This window comes from Carettochelys insculpta, chromosome 9, assembly GCF_033958435.1.
Source record: "Carettochelys insculpta isolate YL-2023 chromosome 9, ASM3395843v1, whole genome shotgun sequence".
Taxonomy (NCBI): domain Eukaryota; kingdom Metazoa; phylum Chordata; order Testudines; family Carettochelyidae; genus Carettochelys; species Carettochelys insculpta.
In genome coordinates this window covers 35252725-35273968 of record NC_134145.1, presented here as the reverse complement: position 1 = coordinate 35273968, position 21244 = coordinate 35252725, and the positions used below count along the sequence as shown (strand labels likewise).

At 43.1% G+C, this 21244-nt stretch overlaps 1 protein-coding gene across 2 annotated transcripts in view; it reads left to right on the top strand.

The window, feature by feature from the left end:
* Positions 1–21244, top strand: part of CNN3 (calponin 3) — a 63256-nt gene that overhangs the window by 35762 nt on the left and 6250 nt on the right. For both annotated transcript variants that reach the window (XM_075002875.1, XM_075002876.1), the window contains exons 2-5: positions 15199–15320; positions 15743–15809; positions 19188–19325; positions 20829–20945. In XM_075002875.1, coding sequence (XP_074858976.1) covers positions 15199–15320; positions 15743–15809; positions 19188–19325; positions 20829–20945 — 444 coding nt within the window. The remainder of the gene's footprint in view (positions 1–15198; positions 15321–15742; positions 15810–19187; positions 19326–20828; positions 20946–21244) is intronic.

Genomic DNA, 21244 nt, shown 5'->3' with positions numbered 1-21244 from the left:
ATAAGATGTACAGCATATTGGAATTTCTTGCAGTTGTCTGCCTGAAGTTCACTAAAGTGGTGGTGAAAAGGAAACTATTAAAACTGACACCTGATCATCTTGGTATTGTATCACTAGTTTTTCCCAACCCCAGCAGATTAAAAAAACCAAATTAAATATGTGGTTAGAGAAGAGAACTTTGAGCCATACAGATTTTTGGTAGTATATTTAATGAATGCACTTCAAGATTTCTTTTATTCTGACTTCAGAGAAGTGTTGCAAAGGGAAGTACACAGTGGTCCCTTGATTCTCCCTTCTGTTTATCTATACGCTTTTCTGTGCTATTGGATTTCTACAGTGGTGTTTAAAACGGTTAGGCCTTTGTTTTTAAAACACATCTCATAATTAGAGGACAAAGTTGGGGCAGGCAATAATTTTTGATGGGAGGTCAAGCTAAGATTTTGATAAGTGGTCAAAAGTGCAGAAGAGTTTGGGGTAGGGGACTGGGGTTCAGGAGAGCTTGTGGGGCTCTGAGAGGGCGTTTGAGTGAAGAAGGGGAGTTGTGGGGCAGGAGAGTGGTGTGCAAGATCTCAGAGGTGTGGATGCAGCAGAGGATTCTGGCCTTCATGGTGGATATCGGTGTGGGTGCAGGGTCAGAGAGGGAGTTGTGAGCTGGGATGGGGTGTGGGGGGCACATGGTTCGGGTGATGAACTGGGGCAGGGTAATGAGCTGCAGGGTCTGGGAGAGGGTGTGAGTACAGGAGAGGAATGTGGCCTGGGGGAAGGATATAGGAGGGCGTGCAGAGTTTTGGATGGAATTGGACTGCAGGAGGTGGTGTGATGCCAGAAGCAGGCTGTGGCTGGGAGGCATTTCAAGAGCTCCTGAACGGCAGCACGTTCAGACCGACTTCCCTGCTTGTCAGCAGCCCCAGCCCACTGGTTGACCCGTGTGGCTCTTTGTACTTTGTGAAGGGGATGCTGCCTGCCCCAGCAAAATCTCTCAGCTTCTCTTGTCTGGAAGCCAACCAGGTTTGGTGGCCAGGTGTGGCCCACCTCTGGCTTAAGTGAAGAGCTTGTTGGCTTGGCCAATCAGGCTACGTCTACACGTGCACCCAACTTCGAAATAGATTATTTCGATGTTGCAACATCGAAATAGGCTATTTCGATGAATAACGTCTACACGTCCTCCAGGGCTGGCAACGTCGATGTTCAACTTCGACGTTGCTCAGCCCAACATCGAAATAGGCACAGCGAGGGAACGTCTACACGCCAAAGTAGCACACATCGAAATAAGGGAGCCAGGCACAGCTGCAGACAGGGTCACGGGGCGGACTCAACAGCAAGTCGCTCCCTTAAAGGGCCCCTCCCAGACACACTTTCATTAAACAGTGCAAGATACACAGAGCCAACAACTAGTTGCAGACCCTGTATATGCAGCACGGACCCCCAGCTGCAGCAGCAGCAGCCAGAAGCCCTGGGCTAAGGGCTGCTGCCCACGGTGACCACAGAGCCCCGCAAGGGCTGGAGAGAGAGTATCTCTCAACCCCCCAGCTGATGGCCGCCATGGAGGACCCCGCTATTTCGATGTTGCGGGACGCGGATCGTCTACACGTCCCTACTTCGATGTTGAACGTCGAAGTAGGGCGCTATTCCCATCTGCTCATGGGGTTAGCGACTTCGACGTCTCGCCGCCTAACGTCGATTTCAACTTCGAAATAGCGCCCAACACGTGTAGACGTGACGGGCGCTATTTCGAAGTTACTGCCGCTACTTCGAAGTAGCGTGCACGTGTAGACGCAGCCTCTGTGTGTTAATTTCTATGGTCATCTTAATTAGAGCAAACTGACATGCTGTTTTGAAATATTATGTGGCGTGGTCTTCTCTACAACAATGAGATATTTATAACATGAAAAGGGGTGGGTTACAGCAGCAACTCAGGCAGTAGTACCTTTCTATTTGGGTAGCCAGGATTGGCTTTGGCTTGTTGGGGTTCAGAGTAGAAGTCCAAGCCACATCACGTGTGGCCTTGGATGGTAAGGCTCAGGTCACAAGATGTTTTGGGTGTGAAGTCTTTGCGGGGCAAGGTTTGGACTTTGCTCCTCGCATCTGAGGTGACAGGTCAGGCATGTTCAGGCTTCCAGCTGCCCTTCCTGGAGTCATGTTGTCAGAAGGCAGTTGTGATGCAATGATGTTCAAGAATTCCTCCTGGGTTAGAGTAGATAAGTAAAACTAGAATTGTGAATAAATGGGGTTTGATTTCTGAATGTTTTCTGTCACTTTCAAAAATTTTGTATGGTGCATGGTTTGAAGCTGTCTGTTGTTTATCCCCAACTCTGTTACGTGTAATGCTGCTTGTTAATTGTTTCAGAGAACATTTTAAAGCTTGTATCTTATCACAATTCAAGTTTCCCGGAGAAATTGGGTAGAGCCTTTTGTGACTCCTGTTAAAGCTTACATATTCGGTAAGGAGTTTCATGAAGTCCCCTTCACTCTACTGTAAAAACTTGAAAGAGGAATGTTCCAGTTCAAGGCAACATCATCAGTATTTCCTCCTCATGGTCCATCAAGCACCACCAATCAGGTTTCTAGCTCCCACACCATCACTTCTCTTGGGTGGAGACACAAGTCTTTCTCCTTCCTGACTGGGGCATTTCCAGGCTGTAATTTCTCAGGAAAGTCAGGAAACTCCTCAGATATAAACAGTTGTCACCACACATCTCTTTCTAAGCAAATACATGTATTTTTAAGGTGACAGTATTAGCATCACCCTGCTAAACTAACAAAGGAGCTTACCTGCACGCTAATAAGCTTACCAGCGGTCACTCCCCTCTTCAGCAAAGGCTCTGGCAGGTGACCGGTTCTTCAGACCCCAGTGCTTTTTCTCTTGTCCCAAGTTAATAATAGGTTTTTGTTTGTTTGGCCTATGCAACCCCATGTATCAGTGAGTTACCATTTTATCCAGTTTTACCTTTTCCTTATGTTAACAGTTAATCAGCAGATAAAGGTTCTCTCCTCAGGGCACAGCTTGAGAAGGTTGAGTCCCCTCCTCCCAAGTATTTCCTAGGAATCCCAGGTAATGCACTAGAGCAGTACTCGGCAACCTTTACCACCTTGTGACACACTTCAACATTTGTTATAATTTCATGGCACACCCAATATATATATGTCTTCTCCTCCTTCAGAACCAGGCATCCCCAGCTGCCCCCTCCACCTCCTCTTTCACTCAAACCCACTGCCATGCTCCAGAGCCAGGGGCCCTGCTCCTGCTCTAACTCAATGCTAGTGACTCACCAGAGTCACCACCGCCCCATGCTTCTCCCACTAAGCACTGGGGTGTGTGCATAGAGCGGTGGGTTGCTCTCCTGGCAGGAGGCTCTGAGGAGGAGCCACGTGCAGCTTGAGAGCTGCAGGTTGGCCACCTCTGACTTATTCGATTAATTTTAAATATTTTTTCTCAGGATTTTGATGGCACATAAGCATCACTTTGCGGGACACCAGGGTCCCTTGGCACACTGGTTGTGGCGCGCTGTGCTGGAGCCGACAGGTATCAGAGAGGTACCCGTGTTAGTCTGTATCTTCAAAAACAACAAGTCCTGTGGCACTTTACAAACTAGCAGATATTTTGGAGCATAAGCTTTCGTGGGCAAAAACCTGCTTCATCACATGCTGACGAAGTGGGTCTTTGCCCACAAAAGTTTATGCTCCAAAATATCTGTTAGTCTGTAAGGTGCCACAGGACTTGTTTCTAGAGCAGACAAACTATTGTTTCAAAGAGTCCTTTTGAAGTTCATAACAGTTCATAACACTTTCCAGGATTTACACATTAATCATATCCCCTCCTTAGACGTATGCCATACAATCCCACAATATATACACATTTTGCATTTTAAGATATTAATCCTTATGGATTTGTTTATTCCAGAAATTCAGTAAGGTTTGACCAGGATATGGAAGGAAATTACCATACCTGTTATGACAATGAAAAATGAGGCTCCCAGCACAGATTATAGCAAGATTAATGGTGTAAACAACCACGTGTGTCTGTGTTGACTTGAAGAGGCCAGGAATGCCTTTTCTGAGCACTGTCTTACAGGGCAAACTGTGTTTGTGGGCAAAACATCCAAATCTTCAAACTCAACTTCAGGGATATAAGAGAGATTTTTGGGAATGCATTTCCACTGTCCAAGTGAAAAGCTGCTCCACTAACGAATGTGTTTAAAACTTAACTGTAAAGTTTTCGGTATCGAGGCTGATTTTGTTCACCTTTTTATGTATATGTAATAGTCTACTCACATTTAGCCTCAGACTGATATAAAACAAATCTCAGCTGGAGCTGTTACTTATACCTCATTTTTTAACAAGGCTGTGCACCCTACCCTATATTCACTATAAGGAACATTCATACCTGAAACTGAAGTATTATTTAAATCTTTTCACCACAAGTACACATTTAAGCATGTGCATGACCTTAAGCTTTATCCTTTTACCCAAAGATGAGTCCTGGCTGTGTCTCCAGTCCTGATGTATGCAGTTAACTTCCTTGTAAGGGAAGAAATGAAATGAGAACATATTCTTTTCTGCAGTGCTGGAACAATTTGCATAATTGGCATAAGTGCTGGGGCTGGAGGATCCATGGGAGTAAAAAATGGCTGCTGCTACACACTCCTCAGCAGCTCCCACATACCAGCTCCTGCCCCTACAGAATACCTCCTTACCACATTATGTAGGTGGGGGTGCTGAAATTCATTGAATCCAGCTGTAGACTCTGATCTGATGGAAACCATATCAATCAAGGGATGCAAAATTACTCATGACTCCTTTTTACGTTTGAAGTAGAATACTTGATACGAGATTTGTGAATACACATAGTAACTATGCTAGATACAAGGATTAGGATGTTTCATTTGTCTGACATCTGGCCCACAGAGGACACTCCTCAGATGAAAAACTGCAGTGTTTATTGATACATGTTAAATTTCCCTTCAAAAAGAGAAATCACTAGATGGGAAATTAGTTGCAGACTTGGCTTATTATATGGTAACCTGTTCTGTTCTGGTAAGGCTAGAGAGCGGAAGAAGTCCCACAAAAGATCATCACCTAATTATTTTGTTAGTCTGTCAAGTGCTACATGACTGCTTTTTTTGTTTTGATAGAATGGACTAGATGGAGCCACATTAGTCTGTTACTGTGGTAACCTGCTTTTCATGTAAGATTAGCATGATCTAGAGAGATGAGAATGGGGTGTTTGAAGTTCAAATCCTGACTTTAGAGGCTTACTGTATGAATTTTCAGCAGATCGTTTTAATGTAACTGTTTCTTAATGCTTATCTTGTTGGAGTTTTGAGGCCTAATTAGTTAGTGTTTTGTCTAAAATGATTTAAGTACTATGGCATCACAGGAAACCCATAAAACAATCTCCATTATAATCCTGCTTCCATTCACTTACAGGTCTGATAATTAAATCTGAAATTTTCATTCTTGTGTACCCTGAATTTTTCTCGAAAGCTTGAGCAAGACTACTTACTATTCTGAGGGGGGAGGAACATTTTTAAGAACTAGATCTTTAAAAAACCCAAAGAGCAATGTGCTAAGTACTTCAGAATTTGGCATACGTGTACAGGGGTGTCACTGATAAGTCTGTTCTTGAGAGGTCAACAGATATCAAAACAATGGTACCAGAGAATTTCTCCCCATAAGATATACTGGCCTACACTGCTGCTTTCTGCCTAGTGCTGCTTGCTTGACCCTGCCCCAGGTCTTCCCACAAACGCATCCTGTCCCCACTCTTATTCCTTTCAGCTGTTTCTGGGTATGCAGAAGTCACGGGGAAGAGTTGGGGGTTTGGGTCATCACTGGCTGCTGGGGGGTACTAACATACAATTAAATAGTTATGGAGCATCTGCATTACGATACAGTCCTCAGTTAAACATGCTATTTCCTAAACACTACAAACGCTTTTAACAATTTTAGATACACATGTTGAATTCTGCAATTTTTCCTACCTCCATATTCATGTTAATTCTAATAACATTGAGTATAAGACAAAAATAGCAGTCCAGAAAGATCTCACTGTCCATCTTTGTTTCATATCTGAAATGCTAATTTTTGAAAGATGAAAAATCTAAGATTTGCCCTTCGAAAAGGTTCCTGGAGACAATTTGTATCTGCCTTTTAAGAATAGTAATTTTAAGTGAAGCTGTTTTTCCATCTTCACTGGAACATACTTCCTTTTGCCACAGATATAATTGTAAAGGCTTTTCTTTAAAAAAAACAAAAAACAAAAAAAACAAAAAAAAAAAACCTTCTGATGCAGCTACAGCACTTAAAGGAGCAGATCTTGCCATGCAAATTGTCATTTGGCATGTAAGGAAGTAATAATGGAAAAAGGAATCTGTTTTAGTACTTTTTAGTATAACAACCTTCCAGTTTTCCCTCAGATTGCTGTCAAAAGAAAATTTAGAACAAGTCTGGCAGATTATTTATGGAAAATTTGAAATATTCCCTAATTTAGTATGTTACGTAACTTTTGATCCTGTCACTAATACTAGGAAATATTATACAGTTTTTTTTACACTTGACCCCTGTATCTCCTCACCTTTATTTTGTTTTGTTTAATGCCTTGAATGTTTGAAGTTAAATTGTAAATTTTCCAGGATAGTCAGTTCCCTGCTGGGCTGATGCTGTGTTGGATTCTGTAACTTACAGATCCTGAATGAACTGCCACCAGTTCTTGTCTTGGACAATCAAGTATATTTCACTAATCCAAAGAACTTTGTTATGTACCATGAATAAGTCATTTAATTCCAGAGCAGTAACTATCACTGAGTGCCAGCCAGTCCAGGGCTCTAATGGGTGGAGTGCTTTGCCATTGGGTCTGGGGGGATCTGCCTGAAACATGGTAACTTGAATTGAACTGGAAACCCCCCAGCCAGATGATAGCCCAGTGCAGTGTTCCCTGTAAGCCAACCCTTGGGCAGCCATCCAAGAAGAAATTTGGGTGCTGATTAGCAGAGTGCCCATAGCCAGCACCGTGTATTTATGGTGGTGAACCTAACAAAATTCTGCCCATGGTTGGAAAAAGAGGGAATGCTGCTCCAGTGTCTTCCAGCTACTTTATGTGGTCTCTTCACTTGATACCTTGGGTTCTTTGATGCCTTCGCTCTAGTTCCTTGATACTTTGTTCACCTGGCAGCTCTGTCCACTCCTTAACGCTACCTGTCTCCTTTTTGGGTTTCAGCCCCAGGAGTATGTGGGAGGTATTTGTCGTCTTTGGCATCTCTAGTCCAACTGAGCTGCAAGCTCTGCCTTTTACCCTTCCTGCCCTGCCCACTCCTTCTGGCAGGGTGACCAGGGGTATCTGCTGAGAGGCTGTGACTCCTCTCCCTGCCATCTATGGCCAGGCAGGGGGGAAACTGCACCAGCAGCGGGGTGGCAACCCCTTTGCTCTTACTGGCAGGGATGGAGATCCAGGGAAGCGGAGCAGTCCTACACCTCCCCTGAGGTGAGTGGAGCTGCATTACTCCATCAAGAAGCATAGGTAATAAGCAGGAAGAACTGGAAGTGCTAATAAATAAATACAACTATGACATGGTTGGCATAATGGAAACTTGGTGGGATAATACACGTGATTGGAATGTTGGTATTGAAGGGTGCAGCCTGCTTAGGAAGGATAGACAGGGAAGAAAGCGGGGAGGTGTTGCCTTATATATTAAAAATGTGCACACTTGGACTGAGGCGGAGATGGACGTGTTGAGAGTCTCTGGGTTAGACTAAGGGGGGTAAAAAACAAGGGTGATGTCCTGCTAGGAGTCTACTACAGGCCGCCTACCCTGCTGGAAGAGGTGGATGAGGCTTTTTTTAAACAGCTAACAAAGTCATGCAGGGCCCCAGATTTGGTGGTGATGGGGGACTTCAACTACCCAGAGATATGTTGGGGACCTAATACAGCAGGGCACAGACTGTCCAGTAAATTCTTGGATTGTATTGGAGACCATTTTTTATTCCAAAAGGTTGGAAAAGCTGCCGGGGGGAAGCTGTTCTAGATTTGATGTTAACAAATAGGGAGGAATTGGTAGAGAACTTGAAGGTGGAAGGCAGCTTGGGTGAAAGTGATCATGAAATCATAGAGTTCACAATTCTAAGGAAGGGTAGAATGGAAAACCACAAAATAGAGAGAATGGATTTCAGGAGGGCAGATTTTGGTAAACTCAGAGCTGGTAGGTAAGGTCCCATGAAAAGCAAAACTGAGGGGAAAAACAGCTGAGGAGAGTTGGCAGTTTTTCAAAGGGATATTATTAAGGGCCCAAAAGCAAGCTATCCCACTGCATAGGAAAGATAGAAAATAATATGGCAAAAAACTGCCTTGGCTTAACCAGGAGATCTTGCATGTTCTCAAAATAAAAAAGGAATCATGTAAAAAAATGGAAAAAAGGACAAATTACAAAAGATGAATATAGGCAAACACCACAAGAATGCCAGGAGCAAGATTAGAAAGGCTAAGGCACAAAATGAGCTCAAACTAGGTACAGACATAAAGGGAAACAAGAAGGCTTTTTATAAATATATTAGAAACAAGAGGAAGACCAGGGACAGGGTAGGGCCATTGCTCAGTGAGGAGGGAGAAACAGTAACAAGCAACTTGGAAATGGCAGAGATGCTTAATGACTTGTTTGTTTCGGTCTTCAGTGAGAAGTCTGATGAAGGAATGCCCAAGATAGTGAGTGCTAGTGGGAAAGGGGTAGGGTTAGAAACTGAAATGAAAAAAGAACAAGCTAAAAATCACTTAGGAAAATTTAGATGTCTGCAAGTCACCAGGGCCTGATGAAATGCATCCTAGAATCCTCAAGGAGCTGATAGAGGAGGTATCTGAGCCTTTATCTATCATCTTTGGAAAATCATGGGAGATGGGAGAGATTCCAGAAGATTGGAAAAGGACAAGTATAGTGCCCATCTATAAAAAGGGGAATAAGAATAACCCAGGAAACTACAGACCAGTCAATTTAACTTCAGTGCCAGGAAAGATAATGGAGCAGGTAATTAAGGAAATCACCTGCAAGCACTTGGAAGGTGGTAAGGGGATAGGGAACAGCCAGCATGGATTTGTAAAGAACAAATCATGTCAAACTAATCTGATAGCTTTCTTTGATAGGATAACAAGCCTTGTGGATAGGGGAGAAGCGGTAGATGTGGTATACCTAGACTTTAGTAAAGCATGATATTCTTATAAAAAACTAGGCAAATACAACTTAGACGAGGCTACTATAAGGTGGGTGCATAACTGGCTGGATAATAAATAACTGTACTCAGAGAATAGTTCTTAATGGTTCTCAATCCTGCTGGAAAAGTATAACAAGTGGGATTCTGCAGGGGTCTGTTTTAGGACCGGCTCTGTTCAACATCTTCATCAATGATTTACATATTGACATAGAAAGTACGCTTATTATGTTTGCAGATGATACCAAGCTGGGAGGGGTTGCAACTGCTTTGGCGGAGAGGGTCATAATTCAAAAGGATCTGGAGAAATTGGAGAAATGGTCTGAGATAAACAGGATGAAGCTTAATAAGGACAAATGCAAAGTGCTCCACATGGGAAGGAACAATCAGTTTCACACATACAGAATGGGGAGAGACTGTCTGGGAAAGACTACAGTAGAAAGGGATCTAGGCGTTATAGTGGACCACAAGCTAAATATGAGTCAACATGCTGTTGCAAAAAAAGCAAACGTGATTCTGGGATGCATTAATAGGTGTGTTGTGAACAAGACACGATAAGTCATTATTCGGCTCTACTCTGTTCTGGTTAGGCCTCAGCTGGAGTATTGTGTCCAGTTCTGGGCACCACAGTTCAAGAAAGATGTGCAGAAATTACAGAGGGTCCAGAAAAAGAGTGACAAGAATGATTAAAGGTCTAGAGAATGTGACCTAATGACGAAAGGTTGAAAAAATTGGGCTTGCTTCTTTTGGAAAAGAGAAGATTGAGGGGAGACATGATAGAAGTTTTCAGGTATCTAAAAGGGTGTCATGAGGAGGAGGGAGAAAACTTGTTCTTCTTGGCCTCTGAGGATAGAACAAGAGGCAATGGGCTTAAACTGCAGCAAGGGAGGTTTAGGTTGGACATTAGGCAAAAGTTCCTAACTGTCAGGGTGGTCAAACAGTGGAATAAATTGCCAAGGGAGGTTGTGGAATCTCCATCACTGGAGATACTTAAGAACAGGTTAGATAGATGTCTATCAGGGATGGTTTAGACAGTACTTGGTCCTGCCATTGGGTACAGGGCTGGACTTGATGACCTCTCGAGGTCCCTTCCAGTCCTAGTGTTCTATGAGTCTATGGTTTTATTCACTCAACAGCATTAATGGGTGTGTTTTGGGAGTGGGGGAGTATGCTGACCTCTGCAATGGGCACTTGAGGGCCCACTGCGTTTGGGGGCCGTGTACTATTTCAGGCCCCCCAACACATCATCCATCAGGGTGTATCCTAGCTCTGACCATCAAGGGGTGGGTGAGGGTTACTCCCCATCAATCTCAGAGTAAGGCCATGCTCCCTTGCTACAGTGGGATTTTAGGAGAATCTAGTATGTATGCTTTTCTTTCAGATGCTCCAGCAGGATTTATTGGGATGAATATTTGACTGCAATGTGTTCTAGAGGATGAATCCCCAGACCCAATATTTAATGTTTGTACCATTACAAAGTACCTGTTTACAATCTGGCAATACATTAAAAAGGTTGGATCTATAGTAGAACCTCAGTTATGGATATATTGGGAATAGAGATTGTCCATGACTATGAAATGTTGGTAATTCTGAACAAAATGTGTTGCAGCTCACATTCAGAGTCAGGTTCCGGAGAACGTTAGGCAGATTCTTTCCCTGGCCCTGGAGAAAGCTTGTCCCCCTCCCAGCTGGGATGGAGGTGTGGGAAGAAGGGTGGTGGTAGTGAAAACACTGTCTCCTGCTCTGTGAGATGTGTGCAAAAACAGCATCCACAGTTTACATTGCAGAGCCCACCGCGGTTCCTGTTGCTGGCAGTAGGGGCTTACAAGCTATTCTGCAAATCTCAGCCTCTGCAACTCCTAGTTCTTAGCGTATGGGGGTGGGGAAATCCAGTCCAGATGTGTCTGCCTTGAAGAGGCAGTTAAGGCCCAGTACATTATTCATAGTTGGGAAGGGGCTGGACTCCACCGTTGCCTGCTTGGCTATTTTGGGTTTCACATGCTGTTTATCTTTCATGGTCCACTGTAAAGCACAGGTAGAGTTGAAGGAGGCTTGTATACAGAGCTGCTCATTGGGCCTAAGGGGCAGAAAAATCATTAGCAAACAGGTATAAACTGATCACTAGGGCTGAAAGAAGCATGAAACTTGAGACAGGATGTGAGAGGGTCAGTTTCTACACACTTAATGCAAAATTTGGGTCCGAGTTAAATTCAGAAGGATGATTTTGCTAATTCTTAGGCTGACCCTATGCATAGATACATGGTATGGTGAGCAGGAAAGTTTTTTGGGGAGGCAGTGTTACTTGTAAACAGATAATGAAAATATACAGAATGTTTGTTCTTAGTGACACACATGAGCATTTTTGGACTCTGTCAGTGTTTGGTGAGCTTAAGCACCAAGAGCAATTTCAAGCATGCATTTAGAGTTTTTCTTTTAAAAACAAAAAAGTTTTGAACCCACTTCCTTTACACTGATGCTGAAAGGTATTGTTTTGCCTGTGATCACTACTGCTGGCAGTGTTTTCCAAAAAGTTTTGTCAAGACTACAATAGGATGTCAGACTAGTTGGCTGCTTTTAGTCACCTGTATTACTCATTTCTACCTCTTTCTTTCCCCAAATAGCTGGGCTTGGTTGCTGGATCAGTCTTTTCCAAGTTTGTCAGTTGATTTAATTGCACAACCAGTCAATCCTCCCTTGAACAATTTAAGTACCATTTTTTTGGCTGTCATTTTTCTCTCTGCAAACCCTAGTCTCAAATACCTTTTTTTCTTATTCATACCCTCTCTTGCACCTTCTTTAGAATGGCAGATCGTGGTCTCTTCATGTGGTCTAGCAATGCCATTCCTCACAATGTCATCAAAGCATCTCATATTTATAGTGTCTAGTCTTGTGTGTCTCTGTGTGTCTAATCCAGACAGATGAGGCCTCCCCCTGATTTTGTAGTTGGCTCTTAAATAGTCTGGTTATGAGTGTGTCAATCATTTTGCTTACAGGCACTTGCATTTCTCTGCTGATCTCTTCATTTGCTGTTAACCAACCCCAATGCATCCACATAGGATCTGAGCTTCTCAGATCAATACATGCTTGAAGAAACTCTTCTCCTCTTCATCTATTTTAAGTTGTGTACCTCTTGGCTCAGATTGTGTGACGTTCTCCTAAACTTGAGTCATCTGATACATGAAATACTGGAAAATAAATCAGCCTTGGGTCCACTCACCTGTTACAACTATTGCCATTAATGGCTTATGTCGGGGAGTGATCATTTTGCATGGGGTAAGCTTACATTCCTTAACCACCTTTCTGCTTTCTTCTATTTCATATCCACTATGTTGCACTAACCACATAGCAGATCTGATGCTGCCCCATGGGGAGAAAAATCCAGTTTCTCTCTTCTTGGTTTTACTCTTAAATGACAGGGAAAACTGTGCACAGTTTTTAAAATTCTGCATGTTTTATGTCAAATGTGAAGCCTCCAGCATGCCCAGGGAGAACACAGATCATTGGAGGCGTGGCGATCACTCTGCAGACCCATTCCCCTTCCTGGGATAGAGAGTCAGTGATGAGGCAGCAAATGATCTATTAGAGGGCTCTGCACCCTGTGCCAGATGCACCAAGATACCAAGCAAGAGGAACAGAAATTTGCAAGCACGATCAGCCCAGCAGGCTCCAAATGTGAGGGGGGAGCAGTGGGCAGTGCACTTAGTGTGAAGGGATTCAGATGTGGAGTGAGTGATCTGGGTGTAAACAGCTTGGTGGGAGGTTTGGGTGCAGTGAGGGATCTCATTCTAAGTGTAAGAGAGTGAGATTCAGTGGGTGGGAGACTTGGGAATGTGGGGGGTCCACATGGGAATTGAGTGGATAAAGGAGCAGCTCTCAGAGCAGTGATCACTCTCCTTGCAGCTGAGGAGCAAGGGCGGCAGGACCCTGGGTTTGGCTGCTCTCTGAGGATGAGGAAGTTTTGTCCTCCTCATTTAAGCTGGGACTAGCAGCTAACCCTGGTGCAAGTTAGGAGCCACCAGCCTTCTTTCAGTCCTGGCTTGACAAGGTCCTGGCTGGGATGACTTAGTGGGGATTTATCCTGCTTGAAGCAGGGGGCTGGATTAGATGACCTCCTGAGCTCCGTTCCACCCCTATGATTACTAAGATTCCTTCAGCTGCTCTGGGGACCCTGCTGGGGTAGGTGACCACTATTGTGGCTTCCCCCTTACAAGTCCATTTTTCTGCAGGGAAGCAAAGAAATCTGTGGGGGACGTGAATTCCGTGCCATTATATGCATGCAGAATTCTCCCAGGGGCTCCCAGGAACTGCTGCAATAAGATAGGGGGCGGGGGAAGAACTTCAGGAAAAATTATTGAACCATATCCCTTGGATAGCCAACATCGTAATCGGAATGTAATTGATTTTTGGTTTGCTAAGGCTAGAAACAGTTGTTCATTTCTAGTCCTGGTAGTCTATCAATCTGCTCAGTGTCATGCCTTCTCAAAATAGTCACTTGTCTCTCTGATCACAAGTTTGTGTTTTTGGGGCTGCCATCTAGGGGTGAATGTGACAAATCTTAACTATAACGTGCATTAGGCATAATTTTCCTTGCTGTCTAGTGATTCAGTTGTGTTTTTTAGCTGCCTTATCTTTCCATTAAAAATTGTGGATTTATTTTCTACACTTTACCATGGTAATTCATTCTTTGCTTTTCGTAGAATCTGTTACTTAAGTAAGAGCTCTACTTAATTTAGGGGTGTGTGTGTGTAAATTCTCTTGACAGATTGCTTTGCTTGGGAAAGTGGTATAAACTATACCAACAAGCTTGTTCTGCTGTGTCCACAGTGGAAGGGTTAAGACCTTTTGTAGTATTGCAGGAGTTGTTGCTGTAGCCAGCAGGATAGTTTAACTGCTCTTTGGTATGATCTGCAAAGGGAAACAATTAGACTTACTGGTTCTTTAATTTTAAATAATTGTTTTTAATAAATTCAGATTCTGCTTATAAGAAGGGTTGCCAACCCACAGATCTCATTTATGGACACATTTTTTTTATGGACATAATTTTTATACTATATTAAGACTACATAAATGGCCAAAAGTGAAAAGTAATTGTTGTCATTCATACATCACGAGAACAATATGCTATTTAACTCGCTTTCATTTAGTTAGTTGTGGAAGATTTCCGTTTTGTGATCGTATGTCCGAACACTGACGCTGTTAACCCCAGTGGAAGTAATTGCCCCAGATCCATTTCTGGCAGTTATTAATCCTTCAAGCATAGGAAAATAGCTGAAGAAGTACAGAAGAAATGTAATTGCTATAGAATAGCTGCTGTTTTTATGAAATTTAGACACCTTAATTTTTTTTACGCACATGTCCAATTTTGGCTAATTTTTTATGGACTGTCTACTGATGGCTGGCAACGCTGGTCTCTTGTTTCTAGAGGACAAATAAAATTATGACTTTGCTGTCAGAGTGAAATTTGAGTGCTTGAAAGGGTAAGCATTGCTATTTAGTCAAACCATTTAAAAAGATCTCCTTAACTTCAATGAATAAGTCTCCCGCTCCACGCCCCCGAAATATGAGTTAGCATGCTGATCCTTCAGTTGAATTATGAGGTGTCGCAGTTCCTCCCTCCTTAGGCATCAAGACAGTGCTCAAGCAAGCTAGGCTTGATACTCCTGATATTTAAAGTAAGACAAGCAAGAGGACTTTTTTGATGGGTTGGGGAGGAGGTGGCAACTCTAGTCTTCACAGATCATAAAGATGCAGGAAAGGGCATAAACCCAGCTTTATTCTTGCTTGTGTATAAACACTTTGTGTAATGTAGAAAAGTACAGGATCCAGAAATCTTGTCCTCATCAGAGGAGAACATTCATAGGTTGCTATTTCATTAAGAGACTTCAGTAGCATTGGGAAATTACCAGAGCACTGGCATATGAGAAAGATGTTCTAGAATAGGCTATTTGGACTAAAACACTTCAGGAGACATCACAATGACACCTCTGTAACTAATTTGTATTACAGATTGCCCTGAAATATGATCCACAGGCAGAAGAAGATCTCCGCAACTGGATAGAAGAGGTTACGGGGATGAGCGTTGGTGCAAACTTTCAGCTGGGCTTAAAGGATGGTATAATCCTATGCGAGTAAGAACATCATTTTCTTTTTTTTAAATAGTTTTATTCTTTCCATATTCTGGAGAGCACTATCTGGGGACTCCCTTTAAAATATATTACAGTTCTTAGTAATCAGAACGCCAGTTGCTTCCATGTCGTCGTCATCTTTCCTGGGTGCATGAAAGTCTCAGAATCCTGAATTTCAGCAGAATTGATCAGAGATATCACACTACATTAAACTGGCCCATTCTTATGGATTTGTATGTGAATTGAGACTTCTTGGACATCCTGAGTGTAAAATAGACCATTTGTATAAATGAAGATTTACTCTTTTGCATCAAATCACAATGTGTATGGTGGCATGAATAATAAAAGTAACTTTTAGATAATGCCTGTACAAATAGTGTGAAAAAGTGATTCACTATTTCCACATTTCATTCATTTTTCCTCAGGCTCATAAATAAACTGCAGCCAGGATCAGTGAAGAAAATCAACCAATCAGAACTAAATTGGCATCAGGTAAAAAAAAAAAAAAGGCCCTCTCTCCTTTTGTTTCCGGAACTGACGTGAATAGGGACATACTGCCTGTTTACTTAACTTTCCAGTGGTTGATTAGCTATTTGTGTATGGAGACTTAAGCAAATGGATAGATAAATAAGACTGAAATGATGGAGTCCCAACTGGGTTGTCCTCTAAATGGTACCCCAGTACAAATGTTTAATAGCAGCTTTAATTACTATGAGAAATTTCAGGCATATGGGGCATATATAGCAAGATGGCTTCTTCATTAAAAGGAAAAGTTTTTAAAAGGTCACTGTTTTTAGTTTAACTGGAACATCCCCCTAGCCCGTAGGTTCCCACATTGGGGCATGAAGAAATTCTGGGGGTGGGGCAGGCATAAGGCAACCCAGACCCCCTTCCGCCCCCCACCACCCACAAAGAAAGAGCCTGCACTGGTGCAAAAATGGAGGTAGTGCCAGCTTCCTGCAGTGGGGGAGAAGAGTCCCGCAGCTGCATGCTAGAGCAGTGTCTCAGGAAGCATGTGCGCTGCTTCCCCTCCCCAAACACCCTGCGTGTTTCTTGAAAAGCAGGGTCTGTTGCTTGCTGGTGACTTCCTTCCACCTGCTGCTGTCCTGTGCAGGGGTGGAGGGAGAATAGGAGCTCCAGGTCCGTACTAGCTCCATCCGCTCAGACAGCATGCACCTTGCTCCCCTGGGAGCTGTACACTGTAAGTAGTTGGAGCTGGCACAGACCTGGGGCTCCTATTGCTCCCCAGCCTCCTGTGCAGGAAGGCAGCAGGTAGAAGGAAGTTGCTAGTGGGCAACAGGCTCTGTTTTTCAGGAAGTGTGTGAGCTGTTTGGAGAGGGGAAGAAGTGCATGCACTTCCTGAGACCCTGAACCTGGCATGCAGCTGCAGAACCCCCAGGTACCAGCCAAGCTTGCTTCCTGTACTTTTATTTTTCCACCCACATTCTGCACCCAATCCCTAGCCCACTCACTGGCAGCCCTGTCCTGAACACTGGCACCCTCACTTTTGGCCCCACGATTCCACTAACCCTGGAACCCCAGAAGAATTAATCTGGCCTCAGGCCTTGAACCTCAGTCCTACCTACCCTCCCCACATGGTGTCTCAGTTGGGGCCACGTCAGTGGGGCTTGTGGGAGAGCTTGGAGGGGTATGTGGTGGGTGTAGGTTTGTTTTTTTTTAAACTCGTGTGGCCCCTGACTTATTTTTCTGTGGGTCAGTGACCCCTCACCCAATACACATTATGCACCTGTCCCAGAAACAGACAATGCAGGAAGGTTTTTGCTGGACACCTGTTACTTAAAAATAAAGCCTGGCCAACAAGCCCCTAATTGGGGCCAAGTCCCCATCTGGCCAGAGCATCCTAATACCCTTATATCCCCCCCCACACCTCAATCCTGAGCCTATCCTACCCAAATCCCTCATTATCACCTCAGAGCCTGTACCTCCTGTCTTAACCCAGTGAGAGTAAGGGCTGGGGAGGGACAGTAAATGATGGAGCTGAGGGGAACAGAAAGGGTGGGGATCTTGGGGCTTGCCCTGACCTTTTTAAAAGTGATCAAGGGTGTAAAAAGATTTGAGATCTGTGGTTAAAAGTTTTAAATTTCAAATTTCATACCACAAAATGCAATTTTTTTGGCCTTTTGATTGTAGGGGTATAAACTGACTTTTGTTAAAAGGTGGGGTTGGATGATGGTGAAGAGGTCAGGGGGTTCGAGGGTTTCTCAAAAATCAAAAAGGAGGAGTGAAGCTAAAAAGTTTGGGAATCGCTGACCTAGCCACAGTCTCTGCTGGGGTTCGCGAAATTGATTGCAATCTGATCTGTTTCTGACAACAGTTAGTACATGACCCCAAGAGGGGAGACTGAAGCCTGGTGTGGGCAAAGTGTAAGCCCAAGGATTTCAACTTCAGACAGGGCACTTGTAACTTCAGTCCTGCTGCTTAGGGCTGAAGTTGTTGGGCTTTGGTTTTGCCCCTGATTGGGTTTCGGCTTTAATCCCAGGCCTCAGCAAGTATAAGGCAGCTTTTATGATCCCATTACAATGGAGAGGTGACCCACAATTTGCAAACCACTGGTCTGTGCCAGATAAAATTAACTGCCCTGTATGCTATATTCAAGTTTATTGCATGAAGTGTTTTTCAAAATAGGAATAAATGCCACTGAAATTCTTTCAGTAAGCTTTATTTAAAACAATATTGTATGAAATATTGGCGCATAAATCAGAAAAAGATTAACATGGTGAAATGCACAAGCAGTAACTGTAGGTCTGGATATGCAGACAATTTTAAATATGGCTGTACATTTGTTTTTTTTATACATAAGGATTGGTCTGTCTAATGTAATAGAATGTTCTGTTATGGCTCTGAAAGAAGAAAGCCTAAGTTAATTCTTATTCTCTATTCAGCCCACCTCACCCTCACTGGGACCTATAGATTAGTATTCATAAATACCACCTGAAGATGAGCTATGTCCCAGGAAGTCAATAGTAAGCTGCACAGTAAAAACATGTATTTGACAGGAACTTAATTTTAAGTTGGACATTAAGTACCTTGTGAAACACACTTTACTCCAGAATGTCTAAAAATTATAGTTCTTCCTTCAAAAAGTGGAACTAAATAAATGGCACAGAACTTAGACACTGGGGGGAGGGGGAGAGTATTATTTAAACCAGTGGTTCTCAGCCACCCCAGACTACTGTACCCCTTTCAGGAATCTGATTTGTCTTGGGTACACCTCCCCCCGAGTCCCCCAACCTCTCCTAAGTTTCACCATGCTTACAAAACCAGACTTAAAACTAAAGTGTCACACTTATTGAAAATTGTTTACTTTCTAATTTTTAAGATCAACTGGAATGTAAATACTGTAGTTACAGCTATGTATAATGCACTGAAATGCATCATACATAGCTGTATAGTACTGTATGAAATTTTAGTTTGTACTTGACTTTGCTTACAGTTTTATGTAGTTTGTTCTAAACCTATTGTAAATATCTAGATGAGGTGATGTACTCCTAGAAGACTTCTGCATATCCCCCTAGTGGAGAGTCCTTTATTAAAACTAGAACATCTCTGGGGGAAGCAGACAGATGCTGTGGATTGATGTCAGGCATTAGCCACCGTTGCAGACAGCAACCAGACCAGGAGTCTGATTAGGCATGGCAGGTCTATGTACAAAACAAAACAAAACAAAAATCCAAATGCAGATCTAAGGAGTATTAAGCTTTACCATTCATTTGCTTTGCTGTATGTTGTGTCCTGTCCTGTCCTGGGGCCGTGTCTTACCAAAACTCTTCAAGGAAGAGGGCTTGTCATAGTTAAAATGTTGAAGCCATGTTTTCCAAAATGAAACATTTGTGCCTCTTATTTTTTTAGTTGGAGAACATTGGGAATTTTATCAAAGCCATCCAAGTCTATGGTATGAAGCCACATGATATTTTTGAAGCAAATGATCTTTTTGAGAATGGGAATATGACCCAAGTTCAGACTTCCCTGGTAGCATTAGCAGGCCTGGTAAGTATTTATCATCACAGAATATTAGGTACCATACTGAACTGGCAGAAATCCACACATTGACCGGGATCATTCCTTCCACTCACAAGCATGGAAAACTTAGCAGGGAGGGATTGGTCTTTCTGGTACATGCCTTTTTTCATCTGGGAGTCTGTAGAAGCCATACTGTGGGGACCTTGATGCCCACTCCATCTAGGTAGTGGGTAGGAGAAGGATGGGGTTATGAAACTGCTGTCTGCAACAGCATAGTGCTGTGCTGACATGTGACAGCCAGTGAAGGAGTTAATGTAATATTAACTCATACTATATCTCCTCTGCCATGGCTATTGAGCAGCCACAGAGCAGTTTTGCTAGTGGTAGCCTGGTATATGCTGAAATTATGCTTGCAAGCGGGAGAGCAGAGGGTTAGCTGTCAGTACAGGATTGTGTTCTCGGTCCCCAATCTGAGAGAGAGAGGCAGGCCTTGTATTCCGAATATCCCATAACAGCAAACCCCATTTACCGAAGGAGGTGAAGTTTGAAAATATGGAAGTTAACCTCAAAATCCTTAATATGTTTAGACCCTCCCCCACCCCCCAGATTTCTCAGGGTGAGTACAACTAATGAGTCACATGTATAGCCTTCTGAAAATCAGGAGTAATGCAAGTAATTATTAGTGTCTTTGGCTACATAACTAGCAGAAAAAAATCCTGCAAAAATACTTAATTGTATGGGATTTGAATATTAGAAATATTTGAATATTAGAAAATCTTTCTAACAGTAAAAAATGTATATACTAAATGAAGAAAAGTCAAGAAATGCTAAATTTTATAAACACACAAAACTATGGGTCAGCAAGCTTTAAGAAGTCAGTAATGCTTTTGGGTGGTGGTTTTTGCATTCCCACACTGATAACTTAAAGCTGTTGTGTCCAGCCAGTTCTGAAGCAGTAGCCACATAGCGAATTAGCCACATTATTCTGAAAATACAGATTAAAACTTGATTATCCAACCCCTGGTGATCCAACATGACCTTTTATCTGACACCCACCCCCCTCTCTTCCCCTTGGTGGGGTTGGATAAAATAGAATGTTGCATAACCAGGGGTTGTATAATATCCCCCCAGCCCTGTGGTAATGGGGAAATGACTCCTGGCAGCATGCCCTGAGGGGCTGGCTCCTTGAAAGGCCCCTGGTGTCTCCCTCGTCTCCTTTGCTTATCTGACATTTTCAGTTATCTGACCATCAGTCCCAGTTATGTCAGATAATCAAGGTTTTACATAATATTTATTGTTCAAGCCAAATAGCTACATTTGGCTAGTGTGTTGAACATCACAATAAAAGGACTGATTCTCTCCTCCCCCCTCCCCCCCCCCAGTGCTGCTTAAGTTCAAGAACCAAAAGTCACTTCGGAAAAGCTTAACCTGCTCTTTGTGGATGGGGTGCAATTCCTTCACGAAGTTCAAATGGCAAAAAGTATGATTATATAGAAATGTGTTCTTTTTAAATGATTTATTTCTACTTAGGCAAAAACCAAGGGATTCCATACTACAATTGATATTGGTGTCAAATATTCAGAAAAGCAAGCAAGGAGTTTTGATGCAGGAAAGCTAAAAGCTGGCCAAAGTGTTATTGGCCTCCAGGTAAGCAAATTGAAAACCATCATCAAATGTATTAGACGGGGCCATCTCTCATGGAGGCTAACATTTTTCTAATTGAGGGTCCTGGCCTAAAAGGGTTTTCGTGTGTGGTGGCTTTTGCAAGGTTGCATTAGAGGGGTCATAATATTGCCACCCTTGTGTGTTGCCTTTAGAGCTGGGTGACTAGAGCACAGCAGCTGTTGGTTATGTGCCTAGCTCTGACAACACCCCTACCAGCGGCAGCACAGAAGAGTGACAGTCCCATATCATGCCCCCTGTACTTTTATACTGCTATTGGCAGT